A 26,652-nucleotide genomic window follows, 5' to 3' on the forward strand; every position below is an offset into this window, starting at 1 on the left:
TCAAAAAAGAGGTTTGGTTTAATTGAAGACATTTAGCGAGAGGTTGTTCAATAAATAAAGGGCTAAGGTGGGGACAGGGCTGACACCTCAGGACAGGGTGACAGGAGGACACACAGACCAGTCACAGCTCTCTTGGGATGTGTACTTGGAGTACTGGAGTTGGATTGTGTAAGGGGCAGGAGAGAAACGGGACACAGACACACATCAGCCCCAGGCAGTCAGGATAGAAGAGCTTCATTCTGGTCCAGAGAAAGCAAGTGCTGAGAAAAAACAGGGGCTTGGGCTGCTAAAACTCTCAACTAACAGATGTGTTAAGTGAAAGTGGATAACCAAAAATACCCCAAACTGGTAACAACTGAGGCTGGAGAGGTGTCAGGGGCCCTGAGGAAGCACTGGGGCTGGGGGAGGAGCTGCCTGCCCAGTGCCACCCACACTGCTGAACAGAGACATCACACAGGATGGAAGAGGCCCGCTCCAAGGGCAGCCCTGGCCTCTTGGGGCTTGATGGTGTCAAAGGCTGGACTTTCCATCAGGACCCTGTTTGACTCTTCATGAACACCTCTTTACCTTGTCTTTGAGCCCCTGAAGGAGCAGCACCTCCCAGAACAGCCTGGTGCTGCTCGAAGACATCAAATGTGTCAGCCCCTGAGGCTGCCTGCTCTCCAGCCTGGAAATGAGATGCAGGAGCAACTCATTTCCTGCATCCTTTTATTACTGAACTCCCACCCAGGGGCTTAGTTACTGACAGGGCTTTCTGTGCCCATCCAGGCTGCAAGGTTATCATGTGCTTGTTGGCTCTTCTAAGGCCCAGCCCGAGCCCTGTGTCACCCCCAGTCCCTGCCAGAGCTGGCAGTGCCAGCCCATCCCTGCTCTGGCATGGATCCCTCTGCTCCAGTCCCAGTTAAAAAAGGAGGTGGGAATAACACGCTGCTGAGAGGGGAAGAGCCTTGGCCAGGGAAGGGGGATTTGCCATGGGAATGTAGCAGGGCTCCCGGCCTGGCTGCAGCTCCGGGGCCTCCACACAGGCAGCACATGAACTGCTCAGTCCAGCCAGAGGGTCCTGCAGCCAGGACACAGGCAGCCAGCGAGAGACTGCCCAGCACAGCCCAAAGCACAACACTGAGCAGCTGGGGGATCTTCCTCAGCAAGGAAAGGCTGTTGTGATCTGTGCACACATCCCATCCCTCAAGAGCCTGCAAAGTCCAGCCTGGTGCCAGGGAAAGGGAGAAGGGCTCAGGACCAGACTCTACACTCCAAGCTCCCTGCCCCTGCTACATTCCATCCTGGACAAAGGCAGAAAGATCTATACAGTATAATACATATATATTTCACTATGAAATAGCAATTTCATTCCCTGCCTTCTACTTTATGCATCCTGAATTATATAGTTCTTTGTACATCACTCCAGAGGGCTGGTGGGGCTGGGTAGTTTCTCATGCGAGGCAGTTGCTCTCCCTGGAAGTTACCCACAGGACGCACCAGCAGCTGATGTGGCAGGACCTAAACATGATTCCCATTCCCTCCCTTTCCCCTCCCTCAGCCACCCCCTTCCCCAGCAACAAGGGCAGACTCTGCCCGGGCAGGGGGGACCTGCCGGGGCTCTCCCAGTTGATGAAAGTGGTTCCTCAGTGCAGATCCATGAACCTCCCTCAGCTGCTCTCAGCAGCTGTGGATGGAGCGGGAGCAGCAGCTGAGCCCTGGACACCCCGGCTGTGGGGAGGAGCAAACCGGGGCAGGGAAGTGGCGGGGACAGTGCAACATGCACGGAGTGGTGACACCGAGGGCCCGCGGCTGCAGCACGGCCAGGCCCACCCAGCCCATGTGGGGAGCCGGGGCTGCAGCCCCAGGGTGGAGTTCTACCAAAGGTCATTCCCTGTGGAGCAGGGAGTCCCATCCGCGGGCTGGGTCACCGGCCAAGAGCTGTCATCACTGGAACCAGTGCAGAGCCAGGTGTCAGGTGGAAGGAGAAACAATCCTATGGAAAGAAAAGAGGGCAGATGTTTCAGGGAAACACTTAGGGAGAGTGTGCTGGGCAGCCACTGTCCTGGAAATGTCAGACATGTGCAATGGCACTGGCAGCAAATGGGGCTTCCAGTTACTGTGCTGGGACTCTGAGGGCTCAGGCACTGCTCCAGCAGCTGGGAAAAGGAAAGGACAGCAGGTTCCACCTGCTATTGGGGTTTGGGCTCAATTAAACAAGGTCAGAGCTTGATTTCCCTTCAAATGAAACCAGCAGAAGCTCAGCTGCTGTCTGGAGCTGGAGCACAGCCATGCCCACACAGCTTCCACAGCAGCAGGACGAGGATCCAAGATCTCAAGGTTCACTCCAGGATCTCTGTCACAGAACAGTGGCCGTGGCAGGGAAGGGAGCTGTCCCCAGCACCCACCTGTGCTTCCTGTGCACCCCCAGTCCGTCACATTGTCCGGCTGTACTCGATGCTGCTCTTGGCAGAAATGCCAGACCAGGGCAGGAGGCTGCAGAGGAGGCTCTGGGCTTGTCTGTATATCCTCTGGGGAATGGAGCACGGGCTCAGGCTGGCTAGTGTGGAGCCAATGTGCTGTAGGTAGTCAGTGGCCACCAGTTAAGGACAGCAACACTTACACTGTAACTTAGCAAAGAACGTAAATCACTCCTGGACCTGCCCTGCCTGCAGGGACCCCTGACACAGTGGAAGCTGTTCAGCCCAGTCAGATCTGCTCCTTGCAATCATTGCCTCCACCTTTCTACCAACAGGAGATCTGCTCTGCCCTGTAAGGGATGGTGATTTGGAAATGGCAGCTCCAGCTTGTGTGGGAAATACCTCCCCTAGGCAGCTACCAGTTCCCTTTGCACTCCACAGAAAATCCTGTGAGGATAGCAATCCATCCACCTGCCCAGGAAGGTTGGAACTGACCAGCTACACCCAGGAAGGATCAAGTTTCTTCTCCATGATCCATTGACCCAAAACAAACCCCCTAAGTCAGTGTGGGAGCAGCCTGCTGAGATCCAGGCCAGCCCAGGCTCACAGGGGATCCCAGGTCACAGGAACAAAGACCACGGGTTTCTCTGCCCTGTTCCTGGCCAAATCCTGCACCCTACAAGCCAAAGCACACCCAGCACTTTGGCCTAACACCAACACTTGCTCTCACTGGCATCCAACATGCTCCAACCATCCTACATCAAATAACTCTAACAGCCCCTTCTTTCCAGCTCCAGATTAAACCCACATGTGAGCAGGTTTCAGTTCCCATATAATTTTGCTGTTGTTAACCCAAAACAGGGTTTGCCTCTGCTCAGCAGCCTGCAGGGAAAGGATATAAGATTGTCCAGGGTGGGTGCCCACCGTTGATGTACAGGACGTAGGTGAAGCCATCCTTGAGGACCCCTCGGATGGAATAGTAATAGGGGAGATAGTGGTGCTGTTTAAAGTCTCTGTTTTCATAGAAGTTTATTGCTGTGTTGTTGGTGGTGAGCACGTGCAGGTAGATGGCTTTGCAGTGGTCCTGGGCAGTGGTGGAAATGTGATCTTTCAGACTCTCAAGCAAGAGGGAACCTGTTGAAGGGAAGGCAGCAGGATCACAGTGTGTGTGCAGCCCCAGGGACCCTCAGTGTGAGGGTGTGGGGCCCAGCTGAGCCCTTTTGCACCAGGATTGTTCACTAGGGATTGCTGCACACACCTGGAAACCCCAAATCCCACCCAGTTCTCACAGGAACTTCCTACATGGTTTTCATACATGGTCTCACCTATGAGCTCGGCTTCAAAACCCAGAGATTTTAAAGACACAAACCTCTGACTCAATAACCACAAGGATGAGGCAGTACCTTGACAATAGTGTCCATCCCCAGCAGAGCAACTCCTGACTTTGGGGAAGGTCAGTGACTCATTTTCAATGGTATCAGTTCCACCCCTTACATGTATTTATTTGAAAGCCATTTGATACAGCAGAGTGTCAAAACAGGACTCCACAAGCAGGTTATTGTTTTGCGTCTGCTGAATTTGAATCAAAATCTAAGAACTGCTGGAATTTTAAGATGCCATGTAAGGAGGAGTGGAGACAATCTCATCCAATCTGGATTTGCTGCAGCCAGCAGGAAAAACCAGAGAAGGGTACAGAGGATACTCCAGCCCCAAGAGACAGGACGTGGGGGTTCATCCACAAAACCTCAACATGGCATGAAGGACCCAGCAGAACCTGCATGGGAACTTCTTCCAGCAGGTGTGGTAAGACCAGGCTCAAGAATCAGCCTGGTAACACACAGGAGAGATGGCTGCTGCTGTTTCACAATCCCCAGCACCTGGAGGACCCACAGGATTTCAGAGCAGAAGTCAACAGCACTGACTTCATGTTCTCTTGATACTTAGTGAGAATATGTATTAGCCAAGGCAAAAAACCACTGAGACATCGACAACAGAGCAGTTCAATTTTGTTATGAGATATTCCAGTCTTCTACCTCACAGAAATGCAGTTGTCCTGTGGTTAAAGAACAGCAGAGAACTAGAAACTGAACCCTTTTACAAAAATCAGAGGAAAATCAGAGCTTTAGTGCTAAGAAGCATGGCTGGAGTGAAGAGCCTCCTGCATGAAAGGCTACAGCTTCAAACACCACTAGAAAAACTCAACACAAAGACCTCAGAAAAAGCAGCAGCAGCAGCTTTTTTTAGGTTGTGTTGCTACAGGTGCAAGCTCAAAGTTTTTGAGAGAGCACAGCAACACACTGTGCAGATGGAATGGATACAGGAAATACTGACTCTGAAAGGAGAAAATTCCAGCAACATGGGACTGGGAAAAAAAAAAAGGATTTGGAAATTAGGAGGAGACTGAAAACTACCACAATTTTACAGAAAGACCTCTTTACCACCCTCTGTGATAATTCTGTGCTACCACTTTCTTCTTTGTAGTAGAAAATTCTCTCCAGTGGCATTTTAATGGAAGGTTTAAACACTGCTCTCACCAAGGACTCTGTGGTCATTTCTTTGTTTATCCTCCAGGTTTTGACCTCTCCAAACATGTCTGGGGGAGAAGGGAGGATTTGGAGGTGCTGAGTTATACCCATATCCACTGAAGAGACTCCAGGTGTGCACCCCTGGGTCACACTGCCAAACCTGGCCCATTCTCTTCTGCAGATCAGAGATCCACATCCTGCCAGAACAGCAGCACTGGGTGACAGAACACAACTGCTCTAAACAGACAGAAAGCCTTTCTGGCTCCAGGATTTCAAATGGCTGTAGGAATGCTGCATGTGGCAACAGACATTCAGAGCTGACTTGTACATTTGAGATCTCATCAGGCACAAGTTACTATTTCCAAGTTCCCTTTGTGGCTTTCTCACAGTTTGTTGTAGCTGTTGAAGCTGAAAGATTAAAAGAAGCTCTATTTTCTGCCTCAGGGATCAGACCCAGATACCCAGAAAGAAAATAATTTCAAACCCTGCTTCTGGGTGAAGTTCAGACAGTCTCAGCAGCACTAGTGTGAGTTTTTGGTGTGCTCAGCTGGTCCCTGGGAACAAAACTGACAAAGGTTGTACTCTTTAGAAATATTTGTACATTGTGCCACACCAGTAAAAACCTCCCTGTGGACCTGCACTATCCCACCTGCTGGTACCAGTGACAGGTAAGCCTTTCCCACAGGGACACTGCAGGGAGATTCTGGAGCTCCTCCAGTCCCACCCACTGGGCACACCTGGTAAACAACACCAACAGCTGGCACTCTGCAGCATCTTACCTATTCCATGTTTTCTGAACTCCTTCACCACTCCAAGACTTAGGATGTAAGCAACTTGAGTGTCCACAGGAAAGTTGGAAGCTAGGATATCTCCATCCTGTGTAGAGATAGGACAGGTTATTAAATATTAAATGGGGAGGCACAGGAGAAAGCAAGAACCTTGCACTGAACACCTGAAAACAAGGCTAAAGCAGGAAATTTCTCTTCACTCAACAGTCTTAGCTGAAGCTTTTGGAATGGAAGGAAAATATCCAAGCATGGGGCTACTCCTATTTTCATATCATTCTCCCAGAGGCAGAACACAAACCATGCTATTACCTACCTATGTACATTATTTGTGGGTTTAGGGACAGAACAGCCTTGCTTTCTTTACCAGAAGGATTCAAAGTGCCAGTTCTGGAGTCACCCAGCAGTGTTTAGATCAACCCAGCAAGTCCTTGTGGCCTGCAAGCTTCACCTGAGCTGTGTCAGCTGGAGATCTCTGCACAGCTGGGGAGGACAAGAAGCACATTCCACAGGCCCAGTGGCCCAGAGCAGTGCCTGAATAAGCCTTTGGCTTTCATGAAGCTTGGCTGGAACAACAAGTTGCTGAAGATGCAGCTTCTGACTTTGAGCTTTGAGATGAAGCCAGACAGCTGAGGTGAAGAGACCCGTGTGCTACTCTGTGCTCTTGGCTCCTGTGCATGTTGGGATTATTATTTAACCACAACACTGAGGGCCTTCCAGGAGTTAGGCACTCCCTGCACTGCCCCTGCTTTTTTATTTTGTGCTCTTCTCCCGTGCTGTCTTCGCTGACCATCTCTTCTTTCCCTCTCTGCTGCACTGGATTGTCTCTCCTGGCCTCCAAGCTCTGGTGTCTCTGAAGTCCAAGCTCTCTGCAGACAGGTGACCTCCCCTTGGGCTCAGGACAGGGACTGTGTAAAGGGAGGAGTTTCTGCAGGAAGTCACCAGAATGACTCACCCAGTACCGCTAAGGAAGCTCTTAAGAAAAACAGAGGTTTGTGGTCCCACAGCTACAGCAGCCATGGCCAGGGATAGCCTGCAGGATCTGGTCCCTCAGCTCCCCATGGGGCCATGCCCCAGCAGGAAGAGCCTCAGTGGTACCACACACCCACCGCTGCTCCATTAACTGGAAATCAGCAAGTGCTTCATTCCTTGCATTAACTCAGGATCAAGTGTCTGAATAGGGGAGGGAAAAGCCCCACCCCAAACAGGTCCCAGCCCCATTCCCCCCGGCGGGGGTGGGTTCTGTCCCGCTGGAGGCCAGGGTAGTCACACACCTCTTTGTGCACCTTTGTCCTGCTCTTGATCTCCGCCACGATCATCCCCACGATGGAGCCTCTGTATGTGGCTGCGAGGGAAAAGAACTTCTTGTTGGAAGTGATATCTCGGTACCATGAGTCAGGGTACCTGGGAAGGAACCAGAAACAGGAATGTCTGTGGATGCAAAGCCATGGGAACAGGCATGAGATGCTCCTCATCTGGAAACAGATGTTGCATCCCATTTGGTGCCATGGGTTATTTCCTCATATAATGGCTTCCTGCCTTGCTAAGAGATTCACATTTTCATTTTATAGTCTGCCCAGAGCTTTCACATCCATCTTTAGCAAGTTATTTTTAACTGCAAGATCCATCTGCCCCCATCTAAGAGTGTAAGGATCTCATTGATTTGATACACATGTAAAAAAAATGTTCCATATTGATAGCAAAAAAAAAAATCACACCACCAGCCTCCAGGTCTCCTCCTCCTTCTGAAACTAATATATGTTCATTTATTTTCAAGTGAGATTTCAGCATGTCTTGCCTTTAAAAAAAAATCTACAAACTCAAAATATTATGAATGCTTTTGCTAATTTGTTCCATTTAATTCAACCTTAATTATAATCTGCTAGAATCCTCTATAAACCTCTGTGAAGCTAAAGTTAAAAATCCATGAAGTTTACAGCTGTGGTTTCCCTGGATACTTTAGGCCAGAAATCTGTCAGTGTCCCACAGAAAAGCTCCTGTGCTTGTGCAGTCATGGGCATTTACCAAATGTGGGTCTGGGGAGCTGGCCTGGGCCAGGCTGAGATCAGCTTTACCCCAGACTATGGGAGGAACAGTGACCTAAGTACTGCTCAGTCCCCCCAGGAGCAGCTCTGTGCCAGCTGGGTTCTGAGGGCGCTGTCCCAGCACCACACCCCAGGACACAACTTCCTTTCACAAGCACAGGGATGCTCTTCTTTTTCCTGGAGATGTCCTCCTTTCCCCATCTCATTCAGTCTTTCTCAAGAAGCTGATCCATCCCTTTAATGACCCATTTTCCTGCCAAAATCCGCATACAGGAAGTTTCTGATGACTCTGATGACTCCAGGACAGGCAGCAAAGGACCTTTAACAGCAACACCACCACAGTGCACAGAAGATTCCCAGCCTGCTGCTGTCCTGGCAGCAGCCCTGAGGCTGCACAGTTGGACCAGTGGGGGGTTGACACCATTTGTCCCGAGGTCCCCACCTGCCACCCCAAACCAGTCACATACTCTATTGGGAACCAGTCTCCACAGAGCTGTTTCACTGTGTCTATGTCATCGTGGCAGAGCAGGCGCAGGTTCACATCCGTCAGTGCAGTCGGGGGCACCTCCTCTGTCATTCACGCCTGCAAGGGAAGGAAGCACGAGAGGAGTGATGGAACACGGGCTCTGATCCAACAGCTCCAGGAGGGGCTTGCAGTGGATAAAGCTGCTTTTCCCAGAAAAGTCAGTTTTCAGGAGAAATGAAGCAAAACATGGCAACATTAACCTGAGAAGGATCTCAAAGCTGTGTTGGCCATGGGGCAAACCCAGCTCTCAGCTCAGCCTGACCCATCCCTCCAGCCCCATATGCAGGCACATCCCCATCCCCGGGAGCACAGTCTGGTGACTCTGTGTGTGAGGAGCACGTGGCCACCAGCCCTTCCAAAAAGAGCATTAAATAAGCTAACAGTGTGCCAAGTGTACCTTATGCTGCATGGAGCTCTTCAAACGTCCATGCAGGACCAATGTTTTGTTAAAACAAAACTGAACAAACAGCTTAAAAAGGAAGCACTGCCAGAGGAATATTTAGAAAGTCCTCTTGCACAACCCTGCCATCTCCAGTGAGTACATTTGCAAAGGATTCCAACTCTTTAAAATATTAATTTTGTTTAACCTGTGCTGGTGAAATGAGATCTAGTTCCACTTCCCCTCATTCCTGTGTGCCACAGCTCCTCCCAGCCCAGCACGGAGCACTCAGATACAGAAATCCCAGGACACCTTTTCTCCACAGCCCTGCCACAATCTGCTGAGCACAAACAGAACACTTGCTGCAATGTCTTCAGCCTTTTTTAACAAGCACCAGAGGGAAAGAAGCAAGCGATAGCTAAAGTGGTTGTAGAAGCATTTGTAGCCCTGGATGGATGACTGGAGAACACATTTTAGGCAGGACAAAGCCCCACACGAGACAGACAAAGTGAGTAGAGACAGAAGTAATTTCCTTCAGCTCTCCCACTCTGGCCCTCCCATGTAAAAGAACCAGACCAGGATGCAAATTTAAAAAACCAAAGCCACCACCCTTAACAAAAACAAATTACTTAAATTTTTTACTTTCTTTTCTCAGTTTTAAGAGTCTCAAGTCTTGCTTTCAAAGCACCAGTTTATAAGGGAACAGCTGCACAGAGCAATTTTTGTGCCCTCCTGTGAAAAGGGATGTTCAGCTCTCCATTGTCCTTGATTTAAAGCTCAGAGCTCAAGGAGGAACAGATTTAAACACTCCCCATTGGACTGCACATGCCATTTGAGCAGCTTCAACACAAAAACTGTAACTGGCAAAGTTACAATTGCCAGTTTGGGTAATTTTAAGTTGCCACACTTACACTTCAGCAATTAATGGTAAATTAATAAGTTGCTAAATGTACTTGGACAAACTGTCAGGCACATGCTGGGATTCCTGGGGTGTCCTGTGCAGGGCCAGGAGTTGGACTCGGTGATCCTAATGGGTCCCTTCCCTTCAGCATATTCTATGATTTTACTCTGCCAGTTACAGTCACTCTGTGCTGAAATGGATCATTTGTTCCTCTCCAAAGAATTCCTTAAAAAGCATCAAAGCTATTTCCCAGCCTGTTCCAGGACTGTGGCTGCATATTTACTGAGCAGCTCACCGCATTCACAGAGTCCAGGCAGCAGTTTCAAAACAACTTAAGCACCTACAAAACCTGCACTCCTTGGTGCCTTTAAAACTTCCTTTACACTTCCAGAACTGGCTCAAGCCCTCAGAGGCCAGGCTTGGAATCTGTACCCTGCACATGCTCCCCACCCCCAGCCTCCGGTGACCTTTTAAGAAGCCTCAGCTTCACCCCATGGGACCTCGAAGAAGGAAAGGCAAACATTTTCTGGCTGAGGCTCATCTATTCACACCACTGGGTCTGGATGATGAGGACCCCAGTCTCACAACCCCCAGCCCTGCTGAACCCTTTGCTGAGCCATTTCAGAGCTGTGACACACCACAGGATCGTTCTTCTTGCAAAGTTTCAATGCTCCTGTAAGGGAACACCCCTTCTCAGCATTAATAAATCAGAGAGAAATGAAACCACCGTGCCAGAGCCATGGTTTTGCTAATGAGCAGGCGCTGCTGGAGAGGCAGAGCCAGCACAGGACACATTCCTATGAGGATTAGTCCTTGTGTATTTAACACCATATTCTCAAAGAGCTGGGCAAGCATTAAGCATTATCCTGTAGCTCAAGCCAGCCTCGAAAAAGTAATCCATGACTGTTTTGTTGAACAGGATAATCCCCCTCCTCTCAAATTCAGACGGCTGGTTGTGTCTGCAGGGACTCGCTCCATCCATCCCATGACCTAATCCAGATGCTCCAGCACATTTGAAGGACATGTGGGGCACCCATCTGGCACCGTGTCCTGCCACAGGGGTTCAGGAGAGCAGACCTGTGCCCCTTCCTCCCTGGCCAGGTGTCACTGCTGCTGGAGGAGCTGTGGTCAGTGGCTGCTATGACCAAGAGAGAAGAAATTCCAGGCAAATTCCAGCCTTTGGGTCTTCCCAGATACCTGGAAAAACAGCTAAGAGCAGATCCTGGCCCTGGGCACAGCCTGTGGCAATGCTGTCCTTAGCACAGCCAAAGTCCTGAACTCAAGTCTCAACCAACAAACACAGTGGCCTAAGTATCACTTTTAGAGTCAACTTAAGAGGACAAAATACAGGTTTGAAAACACAAAATAAAACAAAAACAGTATCAGTGTAAAACAAAACCCTGGAGATAAAAGGGCCTTTTGGGGTTTAGAGGCAGCAACACTGACAACACAAATTCTGACCTTTAAGACCAAATGGTGGCTACTGTGAAGCCAGATGCAGGCTCCAGGGACATGTGGTTAATTCAAGGGTGCCCACGGCCACTTTGGAAAGCCAAAATGAAGTTATTTTATTTTTTAATATATTTTTTTCTCAGGTGTCAGCCTTTGGTTCACATGATGGTCACTGTCTGGGAGGTGACATGGCCAACATCACCCACTGTCTCCTCCCAGGGGGTACAGTGACCTCACCCTTCTGTCAAAACAAGAAGCATTTGCTCTGGAGGATTAGAAAATGAGCCAACATTTCATATTTTATTTAACTTTTCATGCTTATGAAGGGATAGTGCACATAAACATCTGAAAAAGCACCACGGACACCCTCTTACAAAATACTGCAGTCAGGAGCAAGTAGAACTAGAAACTGAGCATTGAATTCCCTTTCTTACCCAAAACCTGCAGATATTAATGCATAACAAATTCATTTCAAAAATACAGGAGAGGATAAAGGCTTTAAGCATTTTTGCTAGTTTTCTACCTCGCTCTATTGAAACAAATCTAGCAAAATGTTTAGGCCTCAAGTGTAGCTCAGAGGAACCTGTGAAATTCTTCTGACAAATATTTAGCAGTAATGGAAGTTGGATGAAATGAAATAGTAAATGCATTACTAAATAAGCCAACCTGACACATAATTTTAAATTAGAGTACATGGTGAGGCCTGAACTTAGTATTTTAAAATGATGTAATAGATCTTTGGCATCAATAAGCTGTAGCTATAAATGAGCTAAAGAACAGCATTTCACAGTTCTGCCTAAAAGGCAGCAGAGCCTTTGGCTCCAGCACTGGCCCAAGCCATGGCCAGGTCTCCAGGAACTGTCCCTGCTCACTCAGCATGATGGAGCCAAGTAGAGGCACTGACATTCCCACCACCAGCACTTCCAGGTCCTACGGAGAAGGAGCAGTTCCTGTTTAGAGCCAGGAGCAGGAACAGTTTATTTACATTGACCAGATGCTTCACAGCTAAGACACCTCAGCTCAAGCTTTTCTCAAGAGCAGGTTTTCAATCCCTCTTAGAGCTCTTGTATTAAAAAAATAAACCAACAAAAAATCATAATAAAATCTACATAAGATCAATTTCTAGAGAAACAGGCAGCCATACCAAATCAGCACTCTTAATCCAGCAGGGTGTTCAAATGCAGGGTAAAGCCTGAAGGTTTGGCAGGCAGCTGCTTAAATGTGTTTGAAAATCCCTTGAGCATTTCCATATCTATAAAATTCTGGCCAAGTGGTTCTACAAGTTGATATTTCCCTTCTTTAGCACTGTAAGACATGTTTTAACAATGTTTCTGCCTTGTTCATCCTGCAAAAATGGGTTGGATTTCACCATTGAACAAGATGCTGGTTTCATTAATTTTTATTTTGACTTCAGCTTCCAAGCAGATAAACCCATGAAATAAAAATTTTATCATCTAGCAACAAATATCACTAAAATTCCTAGCAGAACAAAAGCCAGGTAATTAAGACTAAAGTCAAACAGATAGCAACTAGGATTGTTTACAACTCTAATTCCCAGTAAGGGATGTATTGACTTTAAATTTAGTGCTCACACAAAAACCAACGTGAAGGAATCTTCTTCACTTGCAGAAACAAAGCTGGATCGAAGTTCATCAATACCTTTTACTTTACTTAAAAGCTAATTGAGATCAATTCATCCTACAGAAAGCAGCAGAGCTGCAGGGAAGAAGAAACAGAAGCCCTGGCAGGCTGTGGGTGTTTATAACTGGATCCCATAATTCAGGCAGCATTGTCCCTACAGGCACACCCAGGGTGTCCCAGCACCTCCAACACTAAACAGTTCAGATCCTCAAAGCCTCGAGATGAAGATTTTCACCTCAGGAATCCAAAGCATTCACTCTGAGCACACTCCTGCTGGATTATTAAGGATTATCCGCTGTCCTTCCACAGAAAGAAAAGATTAAATTCCTGCAGACGACTCCTGAGGACACACCACGAAGGGGCTGTCCCAGAGGAATGGCAGTGACACCAAAAACCCACTGGGCACAGGCAGCACCTGGGCTGGCCTTGACCTGTCAGCTCCTGCCCAGCACTGCAGGACATGTGGCTCTTTTTCACTCTACAGACACTCCCTAGGAGATCTGCACACAGGGACAGAGGTGGATTTCCTTGTGCTTGGTACTGTCACACCAGAGGGGCTGCTCCAGTGTCACCACCAAATCCTTGTTTGCAGCTCCAGTCACAGTCTGGACAGTCCTCAGATCCCAGTGACACAAGATTTCCAGAGAAGAATAATTTATAACATTTGGCATCCTCTCTCACTTGTAAGTAAATAGGATCAAACAAAGCCCAGAGAGAATCTTAAAGCTACCACAATGCAGGATTTGAGCTGTGACTGAGCACCACAGTACTCAAAACAGCCATGAAGTCTGCTATTATCTTCCAGAACACAAACAGGAATTTCACAGCTATAAGTCTCCCTACTTTGTGCCATCTGGCACTGGGGATTTGATTTACATTAAACCATTCAGTCTGAACCAGTCTAATTCCACAGAGCAGTAAAGATTTCCCTGCTGCATTTCATTTTCAGCTTACTGTGTTTTTAGGTTACTGGTCTCGCAGGGAATGTTCCACACAGACACCTCTGTCACCAAGCTCCTTTCATTTAATACAATAAAAGTGCAACTAGATTTCAAAACATGGATTCATTACTAAGAATCTCAAAAAGGTGCTTGCAGGTCTTAGAACAACATTATCCAACCAACAGGAGCCAAATTTTTAAAAATATTTAAATACTTGACTTGACAAGTTCTCACTCCTACTTCAAGTACGGTCATAAAATAAAAAAACATAGTCTGGAAAGACCCTTTGGGGTTTAACCCAACTTAGATCAGGTTGCTTAGGCCCACATAATGTCAGTGAGGAGCAAATCTCTTCACCCTGCCTGGAATCAGACCAGTTCCTTTGGATCTAAAGGCACAACTGGAAGCTGGGGCATCAAATGTGCTGCCTGCACCAACCCCTCCAGCTCTGCCAGTGTGCAATGCAAACCCCCCTGACAGGACATTTGTTACACTCTGTCCATTTAATGCTCCTGCTCCTTCTAGGAATGCCACACAGCTCTTTTGGGACAGGCAGCACACAAACCCCAGGAGGTTTTACAGCTCTCCTCATTCCCATTTTGTTATGCAAACCGACAGAGCCTGGAGCTCATCCTCTCACCTCCATCCCTGTACACTCATCACATCCCACAGGAGTGCTGCCCAAAACTGCCAGCACTTAATTGCCGACATTAGCAGAAGCTTGGAGTGAGATTCTTAATGAGAAATCTAGGACAAAATGACTGATTCTGTGCCTTGGTCTGAAAGAAATGCAGTAACAGGGGTGGAAGCAGGCTCTGATTATGTGACTTTACAACAGCCCAGAACACCTTTTGATCCATGTTTTTCTACCAGAATCAAAAGCACTGGGCCTCAAAGCCCCTTGTGGACCCCAGGTCACTCAGGGGTGTGCACTAGCTCAGGACTTGGAGTTCCTCAATATTTCAATTCCTTCAATAGCAGAAAATTGCCCTCCCAAGCACCTGCCCTGGCACAGCTCCCCAGGCTGCCACACGAGGAACACACGAGGTTAATCCAGCCCTGCCATGGGGATCCCATCTGCCCCCAAAGCACATCCCAAGCACTAATGGGATTTTCTTGGAGACATCACTCTGGAGAAAGGAGTTTGTCTGTGCCTGGACTTTCTTGTCCAGTAAATCCATCCAGGGCAGTGTGCTTGACTAGCACCCCACAGTGGAGGAGAGCAAAACCCAGTGAGCTCAGGGAGGAATGGGTTGTAAGGAAAGCTGAATTTGTCTAAACCCCAGGGAGGCTGCAGGGTAATTTTGTATTGAGATAAGACATCTGCACCAGTGAATTGCCAGGTGCCCTGAGCCAATTAATAATGAATCACATTTTCCTGAGAGAGCCAGACCAACGTGGCAGGAATATACACACAGCTGAGCCCAAAGTATAAAAACTGGACAATAAAAAAGTAAATTTTGAAGGGAGCAAAGCAGGCTTTAACCTGTACCTCTTCCTGAGCACCCTGACAGTGGGCACATGGAGACCAGGAACAGGCACCACACCTGAATTTGGATCCAACCACACACTGCCATCAATGTGTTAACCTTCTGCTGTGATTTCAGCGTGTTGCTGTATCACCCTGCTAAATCAGACTCCCACCTAACACCAAATATCCAACTGATTTATTTGGTGTATTACCCCCTCCTCGTGTGGAACAGCTACAAGAGCTTGGCCAGAGCACGTGGAACTCTGACAGCCGGGGAGGCAGCACTGTCACAGACAACCTGGGAAAACCATTCTGGCAATCAGCCTTCCTCCCAAAGGCTCACCCCAGATGGCTCAGACTATTTTTCCTCAGCTCAGAAATCCTGAAAACACGGTTCTAAGAACGCATTTGTGTCATGTCACCAGCACCACACAATTTTCCACTCCACCCGCATCGAGGTATGCACACCACAGCACCCAAAGCCTCCAAGCCAAACACCCAGAATCACTGTCATTAACACTTTGGCCTCCTGCCATGAAGGATCAGGATTTGAAACAATCCCCGAAAGGATATTAAGAAACGAGAAGGCAAAATGTAGTTCTACCTGTGTAGCAAGCAGTGGTTATTTATCAGAAATAAAGAACACTTACTGTTAGTGAAAATCCTTTTATGCTCGTATCCCTGATCTTCCACACACCCAGAGCTGGATTTGTCAGACTCCCAGCAGCAGAAAACATTAATATTTTGCATGTGGGTCACCTTCTGGGCTGTTCTTTCACCTTACAGCTCTGGAAACATTATAGGAGCTGTGGATTTCACAGGAGCCAGTCCCCAAATGAAGTATCTTTAAAGCACACTGCACAAGGCCTGGCTTCCTGCTGCCCCAGATACAGCAATTCCTCCAGGGAATGGCAAACAAGAATCTCTAAGAGGGTTTTGCTGTTAAATCTCTTCTTGTTAAGATGAGGAAGGGAAAATCTGCTTTGTGACAGTGGCACTGTGGGGAGTTCAAACCCAAGGGTCACAAAAGAGGCACATTGGCAACAAGCTCCTTGCTGGAGGGGAGATTTAATTCACAGCAAGTTTCCAATAGGCACCTCTTCCTCCAGAAAACAAACAAAAAAACCTCAAACAATCCATCATATTTGCAGGCCCACTGTCCCTTCTGAATGAGAATAAACAGCCACACAGAAAACGTGTGTAGTGACTAAAAACCAGCCAGAAATGCAGCCTACAAACCCCTGCAGAAGGGAATTTGAGGCTGCCTCTATTTCCTACACACTGTCCTCGTTATGGAGCAGTGTCAACAAAACCCAGCCCCTCCACCTACACACTCACAGGAGACACCAACACAACTTTCCAGAGGTTACTGCAAACAAGGTGCTTTCAAATAAAATAAATTTTGAAAAAGCTTGAAAAGAACATTCTTTCCTCAGTTGTAAGACAAGTGCCCCAAACTTAACACCTCTCCAAGATCCCGACTTTAAATTTTGAGCCAAAATGGTTCCTTTTCCTTTCTTTCTCCAGCAGTTTTCCAAGCATGAGACACTCAGGTTCAACTCAAAAACTCCACTGTTGCTGTTTTAAACTAACAACATTTAAAATGGATTCTGGCATAGGTGTCTGTTCTGACAGCCACAATAAGTTGAGAAGCACAAATTAAAAATGTAATTAAAAACTCAGTTTGAAAACTGAGCAGCTCCTGTTCCTACCTCTCTGCAGGGAGGAAAGGGGGTGGGGGGATGCAGAATGAGATGTGAAGCTCGAAGTCGTTTTGCAACGCTCTGCATTGAAGCTGCCAGACATGCTGTGACTGGTTAAAAACCAGGAAGGTAGGAGTGATCCCACTCTGAGAATGATTTTGGATAGCACTTGGCTTCCAAGTTTGTAGATGAGGTGCTCAGCTAAGGCAGATCTTTTTCTGCTGTCACTCCAAACAGCTGAAGCCCAATTGGTTCTTTAAAAGCATCTGAACACGTCACCGAAGGGAATCCCTGTCCATGCCCCGGGGCTGCCTCCAGCCCAGCAGCCTGTGAGCAGCAGGAAGGCAGAGCTCCGAGCATTTCTGAATCAGCTCTGCAGGAAGTCCCGGAGTTTGCACCCGTAATTTCTCAGGTATTTACAACAGCGCTGGCACCCAGCGTCAGCCCGGCTGAGTTTCACATGCTCACTCCAGAAATTACACTGGGAGTGGCTGGGGTGGGGACCAGAGAGGTGGAAAATAGGCAGGAAATGAGAGAATGGCTTTTGGGGTGGCAGGAGCAGCTCCCATCAGCTGGCAGGCTCCGAGCCCAGCACTGAGTCACTAACTGACAGAATATACTGGTCCAACCTCTGCATTAATAACATCCTCCAAAAAACCCTCCAACAGGAGAAAAATGCAAATAAAGACCATCCTTACTGGGAAAGAAATAACACCAGACACGAGAGAAGCACCAGACTTTGTTAATAAAAATAAATGCACATGCTCTGTTAAAGGCTCTTTGGCTAAAGATAATTTTCTGAATTCCGCTGGCAGTTCCCACAATGTTTCACCACACCCAATTCCAGTCTGGATACCTGGGGTCAGGATGAGTGACACAGGTTTAGGGAAAGAGGTTAAAATTAAGAATGCTACAGGTTTTAAGAGGCATTCACAGGACAGCCACTTCCCAACTAGTCAGACATGAGAAGTCAATTTGCCTTAAGAACATCAACCAACCTGCTGAGAGCAACAGCAGCAGCAAAGAGCAAAACATTGTCTCAACACCACTAACAAATGTATTTTCCTTTGCCACCAGGTGTGGGAACACTAATTAGAGCAGTTTACAAGACGTAACAGAAGTACTTCTTAACCTGCAAGAGAAAACTTTCTCCTTTGAAAGCCTGGTCCCTGTCACTGCTTCTGAGGCTGCTCAGGTTTATCTTGTAAATGAGTTCACACATTAATTATCACACACTGGGACAGACCCAGTAGTTTTGGGGAGTTTTGGTGGGTTTTTTGGTTTGGTTTTTTTTTTTCACCTCACTTGTAAAACACCTGCTAGAGTTTATTCCAGCAGACAATTGCATAATCTGAAAATACACCACGTTCTAGTGCTCCCAAAATGCTCCCACGAGTGTCCTCCATAAAGACTTCTGAGGATACTAACCTGGGCTAAGGAGAGTCTGTGGCAAATTAAAAGAAATTAATTACAAGAATTAATTAGATTAAAATCATCTGGGATGAATCCATAGTGAAAAGAGAGTCCATTCAGCAGGTTCATAACAACTAGATGGGAGAAGAATAGACATGCAACCAAATCCTTTGAGATAGGGCACAGATTTCCAGGATGGGAAAATCTAAAGCTATTGGCAGTTGCAGAAAGCTTCCACAGTACTAAAGCCATGTAAAACTGTAAGCTGTAGATAAATAAAAAAGGAATGCAAACATCTCCAATTTGTGTTGACCACTGCAAGGGGGAAAAGCAGCCACACTCACAATGAGCTCCCTGAGAACATTTGTAGCTCAGCAGCAAAGGACACAGGGAATTATTAGAACAATCCCAGAGGTGGGAAAAGACCCGACTATAAAGAGTGTGGCCTGAGGTAGGTACGGCTATTTCATGCCTCTGTGTGTCTGTGAATAAAACGTCAGAGAAGGAAGCGTGGCCGAGGTTCAGCAGCTCAGCAAGATCACCCAGAACGGGCTGGGAGCTGCTGTAGCACAACAAAATCAAAACAGGTACAGAGCAGAGCTCAGACTCAACATAGGTAACATAATTAAACATTTAGACAGCTTGCAGTGGGATACGACAATAATCCGATGTCTGTAATCAAGAGTGGATTAGCCAAGATACGTTTTAGCTCCTGGCTGGACACAGCAATGTCGGTGGCCTCAACACACCCTTCGAAAACACCCGGCCCTCAACAAATAACCCCGAGCAAACCCGAGCAGCTCCGCGCTCCCCGCGGGGGAGCGGCCGGACCCGGCCACACACGGCACATCCCGGCCTGCCCGGGCGGAATTCGGCTGCGGAGGAGGAAATGGAGACGGACACAGGTGGCGACAACGGCACCGAACTCTCCGGTTATCGGGAAGGACGGGAGCACGTCCCGAGGGCCCCGGACCCGCTGCAACCTAAGGGCGGGGGGGGGGCAGGGGTTGCCATGGCGACCGCGCCGGGCCCGGGCCCGTCCCAGGCGAAATCGCCATGACAACGCCAGCCCCCCTACCCACCGCAGAGACCCCCCCAAGCTCCTCCCCGCTCACCTGGGAGGGGCGGCGGACGCGCCCTCAGCACATCCCGGGAGGCGGAACCGGACGGAGGAGCGCTGGGCACGGGCACCGGCGGCACTTCCTCAACCGGGGCACCGCGCAGTAACGCGCCTCCCCATTGGCTGGCGGCTGGGCACGTGACCAGGAGCGCTGCGCATGCGCACAGGGGCGCGCCGGTCCCTTGAGGCCACGTGGGCGGCGCCGAGCAGGGAACGCTGGCGGTAATTAACGGAGCGCTAATTAAAGAGGCATCCTTGAGCGCAGGCGCTTGAGAAACAGGAGGTGGGGCTGGTCACGCCTGTGGGTCACCTGGCCGGAAATTTCCCTCAGTCCTTCAAAGGAACAGGAGGTAGAAGTGTCATACAGTATAAGAACTTGATGCCATTAATGGCTCTAATTCTGAAATTAGACGTTCTTAAGGGTTTTGCCTTTTCGTTGAAGCTCTAAAACGTGAGATGAGACAGGATATTGCAGTCGAAGAGTACCTAAAAGGAGTGCCTAGGCCAACTGCCTGACCAAAAGTTAAAGATGCTATTTTTATTATAGGTTCAGCTAGATGAACTGTAGGAGGCTGTACTAGGTGATCTCCAGAGGTTCCTTCCAACCCTAACAACTCCATGATTATTATTAATCTTCCATTTCCACAGTTTTCTTGCCAGCTGTTCCATTCAAATCAGATTTTCTCACCTTCAGCTAATTTGCCTTTTTTTGCAGCCATCGTGGAACCACAGGTGCCACATCTCACACCAGGACAGCAGCAGAGGCCTTTGTCACCACCTCCGACATGTAGGAACAATCCCTTTTCTCCTGCTGCTTTTTCATCCTGCAGAGGGGGGCTCAGAGAAGCCCAGGAAGACAATAAAGGGCTGGACCTGACCTTTGGCAAGCTCTGCTGTCCTTCCCAGGATGATTCCATGCATTCCTGTGCTGCACTCAGAGCTGGCCAGCACAGCACTGCCAGCCTTTGGCCAGTTTTCTAGCCAGAATTAACAAAACACCCCAGATCTCATCCCAAATTTTCAAGAAGCACTGACTGAGGTGTTTACAGGGCGTTTCCCCAGCAGAGAGGTCAATGGGTCACTGCAGCCACAGATGGGTCTTGTCCCCACCCCAGCACAGGCCTGACGAGTTGGACCTTCTAATCACTGGAAAGAGAATAATCTAATTGTTTGAAATTGTTCTAATTCTTTTAACTGTTAGAAAAAGAAAGCAGCAGATTTGTTTAATGCTTCTTAAATTGTTTCCTTTAATAGGAAGTGCTGCTTTACTCTACCTTGTGCTTCGGAAACAAACGTTTGCCTTCCAAAAATATACAGTGTACACATACTCTGTAGCTATAGATACAAACATTTACAAAGAAACAAGCAGGCTGGAGTGGAATAGCTTGGAAAAAAATCACACAAGGCCTTCCCTTCTGGCCCTCCCACAGCCAGAGCAGCCGGGCTCACCCTGCTGTAAACAGCCCCGGGCTGCTGCAAAACACGATTGAGGAATATCATACCCTTGGAGCAAAACAACTTCCACGCACTGCAGAGGTTTGGAATTGATGTTGCTTATTCCCATCCCCGCCTTTTATCCCTGTGATCTCCCTTAGCATCTGCATCCCACATCCAAACCCACCGCAGCCCCCGTGCGCCGCCCGAGGGCGACTCCTGGCGCGGGGGGAGCTCAGCTTTGCTCCAAAGAGGAAAATGTGGTTCCCAGGCGTTTGGTTCTTGTCTCTGAGGCTTCCTCAGACTCAGGGAAGCTGGGAGACTGTGGGCTAGCGGATAGGCCGGTATGGGAATGTCATTCCCGGGATGAAGGTCTGCACGGGGTGAGCCGGGAGCGCGGGGTGCGCGGGCAGCGCCGGGTGCGCGGCGTGTGCGGGGTACCCCAGGGGAGGGGTGTGGATGTGGGGGTAAAATCCTGGGGGCAGAGCCCCGTGGGTCGGCTGCTGTACTGGACCTGAAATCACCAGCTGGAGCAGGCTGTGGAAAGAAATTCAGACAGGAGGGAGGTTATTAGAGGAGCTTTTGTTGTGGCTCTAAGGACAATTCACATCCAACTCACAGCGCTGCTGAGACCCAAGAGAACAGTGACACAATTATGTTCCTAACAGCTTCCAGAAGACTTTTTTTCCCTTTTTCCCCCTTTTTTTCCCTTTCTCTCCATTTTTTTTTAAGCTCTGCTCTTTTTGCAAAAAGACAAGAAGCAATTGAGCTTAGAGTCAGATAAAACCAGTGGGGATTTAGAGATGGGACAGTTTAGGGCCAGGTTTCTTGCTGGAATTTCATTTCCCTTTCCTGTGCCTTTGTTCTAACACAGGCTGGGCAAGATCACCTACAGCTGGGAGCACTGAAGCCCCTTTCTGTCAGGAACCCAGGGAACAAGCAGCCAGCACTGTGTCACCTTCATCCTTCTTCTAAAGTGCACTTGAATAAAGGCCAAATTCCACAGACAAGTTTTTAGAGGAGATTTTGTCTCAGCAGCCCTCAAGTGTCCTGGAACATGCATCAAAGCCCACACAGCTGCAAAAAGTCTCTTACTTGTTATGTGGTAGCCTGGAGCACACAGTCCTCAAGTCATCTGAAAAAGGACACAAGATTAACAATAAGCAAAAATTAAGAGTGGTTTTTCTCTCTGCTGTCTTTTCTAGGAAGGTCAGATTACTGAATAATTAGTAATTTTACTGAATAATTACTGACTACTGAATGATCAGTAATCTGTCATCATCATCTCAGCAGGAGATCCAGAATCCCTCTCTTAGGTCCAAAACCTCCACAGGAGAGAAAATGTTTCTCCATTTCACCAACTTTCCCCACCAGCTCCTTTTTTGTATGTTTGACACTTAAGACACACAAGCCTTAGGATGGATTTTGCAATGCCAATACACCAACAAGGTGTAACAGACACAGGAAGTACAAGGTGTGACTCTGCCCAATACCTGTTTTGTATTGGTTTGGGCTTTTTTAACCACTGCAACTGTAAAGAATGGGTTGGGCTTTTTTTGTTGAATCTATCAAGTAGAAATTGCACCTTTTTTACCATCTTCAAACTTGTGCTAAAGCAGACTAGCTAGAGACAAGGAATTTAACAACATATCCCATTGACTGTTTTCAGGAATAGCTTGAGAACAAACTGCTGCCTTTGTAGACAAACACAACCCCAAAACACTGAAATATCTGGTATTGCAGCAGCCCCTTACATTGAATTACCTTCTACACAAAGAGCAAGTGCTCAGAATGTTCCAGCTAAGAACAAACCTTGCTCAAATCAGCCCTCATATCAAAAAAACTCTGATTTCTTATATGTTCTTATAACACTCAGAGTTACTCTATAAAAGATTATGAAGAAGAGCATTGAAATTTGACCAGCAGCACTGGTTCTGTCAGGACAAAAGCATCAGATCCCTGCTTAGGCAGAGGCCTACTCTGCAGCTGTGGTCTGCACTGAATGTCCCAGCTGACTGAGAGCTTCAAGCCTTCTGGTATAAGCTAAAATTGCCCATTTTCAAGAGAATATAACAAGAAAATATGTGGCTGACCCTGCCCTGTGTTGGGCCACTTCCCTTTTATCCCTCTTCATGTCTTTTGGAAAGATCTGGCTTTGGAGACAGGAAAGCCAGACAAAAGCCACGTTAGCAGCCCTTTTTTACTGAGTTAACTGAATTTGGACACAGTGTAATGGGGTCTCATTATAGGTGAGCTGAAGTCCCAGAAGTCTCAGTTTAAGAAGTATTATTTGCTTTTCAAATCCTTTGTTTAGCACACCCACCCAGGGGTTTATGTGCTTCATGGCCTCTTCTCCAGCAGGCAAACTCAGAGAACTTAAACTGAAGCAAAATCAAAGGGTGTTTTTTAAATAGCTACTGGCAATTCTGAGGGGAACAAAGTGTCCCCATGCCAGACACCCAGATACAACACCCTGGTGCACAGTGCAGGGCTGTGGATCAGTCCCCAGCTCTGCAAAGCAATGTCTGACTCACCCACAGCAGTGATCTCTCCCTTCCTATTCTCCATCCAGCAATTTTTCCTGAACTATTTTGTGCACTATCACTTTCTAGGAGGGGAAAGCTACTAATTATGCTGTGAACACTTTGATCTTTACTCCCCTCATCCCAAAACTGCCTCTTACAACTTCTGCACCCTGGAGGAGAAGAATCCAGTGCCAGGTCTCTGCCAGCCCCACAGACAACTCACCTCTGGTGCACAGGAGAGCTCCTGATGCCATGGCCACTTGCAAAGCCTGAGCCAGCCTGTCCAGAGCGAGTTCAATCTCTTTGGATGCATTGAGAGGATTGAGTTCATCAGACAGTCTGTTAATGTCCTCCACCAGAGGAACCACGTGGTCAAAGGGTACCAGCCCCAGGCGCCCATAAAGGTTTTTCTCTGTTAAATGTCCCTGGAGCATCATAAGAACCTGCAGGACACTCAGATGCAGCTTGGAATACAGCTGGTGGCAATCCCTGTCTTCTCCTGAAGTGGAGTCCTTGGCAATTTTGCTGGGAGCGTGTCCATTGGACAGAGAGGCTTTCTTCTTCCTTTTGTAGGCCAAGGGAGCCTTGACGCACCAGCGGATCAGTCCGGTCAGCGGCGTGAGCTCCAAAAACCCTATGGGCAGGTTGGCTGCAATGGGAGTGTTCAGGAAGGTGATGAGGATCAAACGAGGGTCTTCAAAGATCCAGGAGACGATCAGCTCAAGCAGATCCGAGGGAGGAATGAGGTCATCTGGAGACAGGAAAGTTATTGTTGGGTAACTGAGCCTTGTACTGAAGCACAGGACTTTAACTGATGCTCTCATTAGTCTCTCACATACACCCGTCCTACACTGTCCCAATTACAACTTCAGAACCTCCCCAGTTCTGCTCCTTTTCCCAAGAAAAAGATTGTAATTGTATCTTCCCTGGTAGCTTGTTCCAGGGAAGATACAGCTGTCTTTCTGGAACTTCCTTCCTGTCAACTTCAGCTGCCTCACCTATCCCAAAGATACCACCAAACACTGATATTTATTTCATTTCCCAGCAAAGCTGCTTTTGTCATTTTCTTCTCTGCCACCCATCATCTGCTCATTTTTTCCCTAATTTCAGTCTCCATTTATCCCTTGCCACAGGAAGTACAACGGGCAAGGGAAATAGGAAAAACTTGTTGGGTGAAGGGAAGGAAGTGCCAGTAATTCAGCTCATTTATTTTAATACATACTTACCTAAACAAACACGTCTTGTGGAAAAACACAATGCAACAACATGATCACATGATGTGGATCACATGTAAAGGACTATAAGATTATGTAAAGCATCAGGTGAGAAGTAAAAGATGGTCATGAACTTGACTACAGACAAGAGAAACCCTGACACATCATCCTGTCACAGGGGGAATGCTGGATTGGAAGACCAAGCTCTCTTTTCTTGCATCACCAAAAACATCTCAAATAAACTAAGGAATTAAAAAATCACTTCCTATGTGAAGTAATTTTCTTTCTGACATGATGGTGGGATATAAAATATGCTCTGAGCTCTACCAAATACTTTATAAAAACAGCATAAAACTAAGTCTGAACCTCTCTTTCAGTAATGCCAAGATTTTTATCTGGAGAAAAGTGTGCAAAGCACTTCCTTTGTCCATAATAGCATTTGATTTTCTGAGTTATAGGTGGTATTGGTATTTAGTGTATGGCTGTCCTCTAGTCTACCATGAGCTTTCAGTGGCTGAGTAGAGCAAAATCAATCTTATTTTAGACAGCAACAAGTGTCTGAGCAACAACCTGAGACAGGCTGTACCACTGGCAGGTCACACACACAGTTAAAGTGCACTGGAGTTATGTTGTTTGTTGTGTTTCTCACCAGTGCTCCACAGAAATCCTGCTCCAGCTTGCCAACATTCAGAACTTGTTTCTCCCCTTTTTGGAAGGGATCAGACTGACAGCCCAGACAGATCAACTTTCACTTCCAGAGCTGCTCAGTCAACAAGGTCCCGTGTCCTTTGCCCTCTGTGGAGGACAACGCCCTCTGTGTCAGATGTTCCTGGCTGCTTCTCCAGCAAAGACTCTCCCTTGTTTCCTGTGGGAGAGGCTGTGGACTCCAAATCCCTGGAAGTGTCCAAGGCCAGGTTGGACAGGCCTGGAGCAGCCTGGTCTAGTGGAAGGTGTCCCTGCCCATGGCAGGGGATGGAAAAAGATCAGCTCTAAAGTCCATTCGAACCCAAACCATGCTGGAATTCTAAGTCAGCCACAGAGTGGTTATTTTTATTCTCACCCCAGTGCCAGATGAGGCAACAGCCACACCCCTGAGCTGCTTCTGGCAATAATTACATGGTAACACCTCATTAGGATTCTCTTGCAACAGTTAATTCATGGTGTATTACACTGCACCTCTCACTTGAAAAGACACAGCTGGAAAACACTTACCTGAAGAGAGGTCATAGAGAGCTGTGACTGATGTAATGAACTGGCAGCAGAAGCGAGGGCTGGCAGTGAAGATCTGCTTCAGGGTCTGGATGGAGCCTGGCACCAGGTTGCAGTAGTCATCAACCAGAGCTCGGGCCAGCCTCACACAGAACACAGCTGGGGTGCGCTGCAGGGACAGGGGACACCAGATCAGACCCTGTCACAGGCTGCTGCAATGGCTGTGTCCCCACCTTCCCCACATGGCACTGGGACTGCTCTCTCTCAGCCCTTCAAACATCCACTCTCACAGAAATAAAATCACTGTCTTGCAATATTAAAATAGATGGTGATATTTTGAGTTTATTGTATCTGTGGCTTAAAAGTGAAACCTTTTAGATCAATATTTTGATTTAGAGATTTTTCTTTACTCCTTCAGCAACATTTCTTCATTATGAGGGTGGTGAGGCCCTGGCACAGGTTGCCCAGAGGAGCTGTGGCTTCTCCAACCTGGCCTGAAAGTGTTCAAGGCCACACTGGACAGGGCTTGGAGCAACCTGGGATAGTGGGAGGTGTCCCTGCCCACGGCAGGGGGTGGAATGGGATGAGCTTTAAGGTCCCTTCCATCACAAACCATTCTGTGATTCCATGATTCTAACACAGGTCTGTAGTTCAACTGGCTCAATGCCAGAGGAACTGGTTCAGTAGCCATGCCTGATATTTTTAATGTGGAAAATATTCTGTGGAATCCTCATGTAACTTAAAAGCTTCCAACTGAAATAAAAATACACCTTCTGCTATCCAGGTTATGGATCCTGCCCTCCCAAAGGCTTGCCATGGGGGAGGAAAGGGACCCCAAGGAAACAGTGCTGGTCTGTCTGCTCCCACCTTCTCTCCCAGCAAAGACTTCCTGCTCTTGCCCCTCTGTCAACTGTGACCTCTGCACATCCCACAAGGACAGCAGGGACAAAGGTGCACTTCCCAAAGCCC

The 26,652-nt window shown here is 47.9% G+C and overlaps 2 protein-coding genes and 1 long non-coding RNA gene across 5 annotated transcripts in view; 1 reads left to right on the forward strand and 2 right to left on the reverse strand.

Moving 5' to 3' along the window:
• On the reverse strand, window positions 1–19,964 carry NAA60 (N-alpha-acetyltransferase 60, NatF catalytic subunit). 2 transcript variants are annotated; one of them, XM_023936517.2, is made up of 7 exons: window positions 19,297–19,964; window positions 8,222–8,337; window positions 6,984–7,113; window positions 5,704–5,800; window positions 3,299–3,533; window positions 2,388–2,571; window positions 1–1,975 (listed from the first exon to the last, which is right to left on the reverse strand). In XM_023936517.2, the coding sequence occupies exons 2-6, from the start codon at window positions 8,329–8,331 to the stop codon at window positions 2,415–2,417; spliced, it is 729 nt and encodes a 242-aa protein (XP_023792285.1). In that variant the 5' UTR covers window positions 8,332–8,337; window positions 19,297–19,964; the 3' UTR covers window positions 1–1,975; window positions 2,388–2,414. The 2 variants fall into 2 exon arrangements, with proteins under 2 accessions (XP_023792285.1, XP_086710471.1); XM_086854345.1 differs by having other exon boundaries at window positions 15,716–19,298.
• LOC147650011 (uncharacterized) lies at window positions 19,569–24,735 on the forward strand. Its single transcript, XR_015277336.1, has 4 exons — window positions 19,569–19,651; window positions 20,017–20,837; window positions 21,610–24,171; window positions 24,209–24,735. It is a non-coding gene; the product is annotated as an uncharacterized LOC147650011 (long non-coding RNA).
• INTS15 (integrator complex subunit 15) overlaps window positions 20,520–26,652 on the reverse strand; it is an 8,429-nt gene continuing 2,296 nt past the window's right edge. For both annotated transcript variants that reach the window (XM_086854341.1, XM_086854342.1), the window contains exons 3-6: window positions 25,687–25,852; window positions 23,484–24,011; window positions 21,831–21,870; window positions 20,520–21,272 (exon numbers count right to left, since the gene is read on the reverse strand). In XM_086854341.1, coding sequence (XP_086710467.1) covers window positions 21,065–21,272; window positions 21,831–21,870; window positions 23,484–24,011; window positions 25,687–25,852 — 942 coding nt within the window. In that variant the 3' untranslated portion in view covers window positions 20,520–21,064. The remainder of the gene's footprint in view (window positions 21,273–21,830; window positions 21,871–23,483; window positions 24,012–25,686; window positions 25,853–26,652) is intronic.

Source organism: Cyanistes caeruleus, chromosome 17, assembly GCF_971803275.1.
Source record: "Cyanistes caeruleus chromosome 17, bCyaCae1.hap1.1, whole genome shotgun sequence".
NCBI classification, from domain to species: Eukaryota; Metazoa; Chordata; class Aves; order Passeriformes; family Paridae; genus Cyanistes; species Cyanistes caeruleus.

Bases quoted from the DNA above. Each gene is read 5' to 3' on its own strand.
- NAA60 (XM_023936517.2), bottom strand. From the start codon at position 8,331: ATGACAGAGGAGGTGCCCCCGACTGCACTGACGGATGTGAACCTGCGC. The intron at 7,114-8,221 runs GTATGTGACTGG...GTTCCTTCCCAG, and splicing joins GGAGACTGGTTCCCAATAGA to GTACCCTGACTCATGGTACC. The intron at 5,801-6,983 runs GTGTGTGACTAC...ATCTCTACACAG, and splicing joins GGACAAAGGTGCACAAAGAG to GATGGAGATATCCTAGCTTC.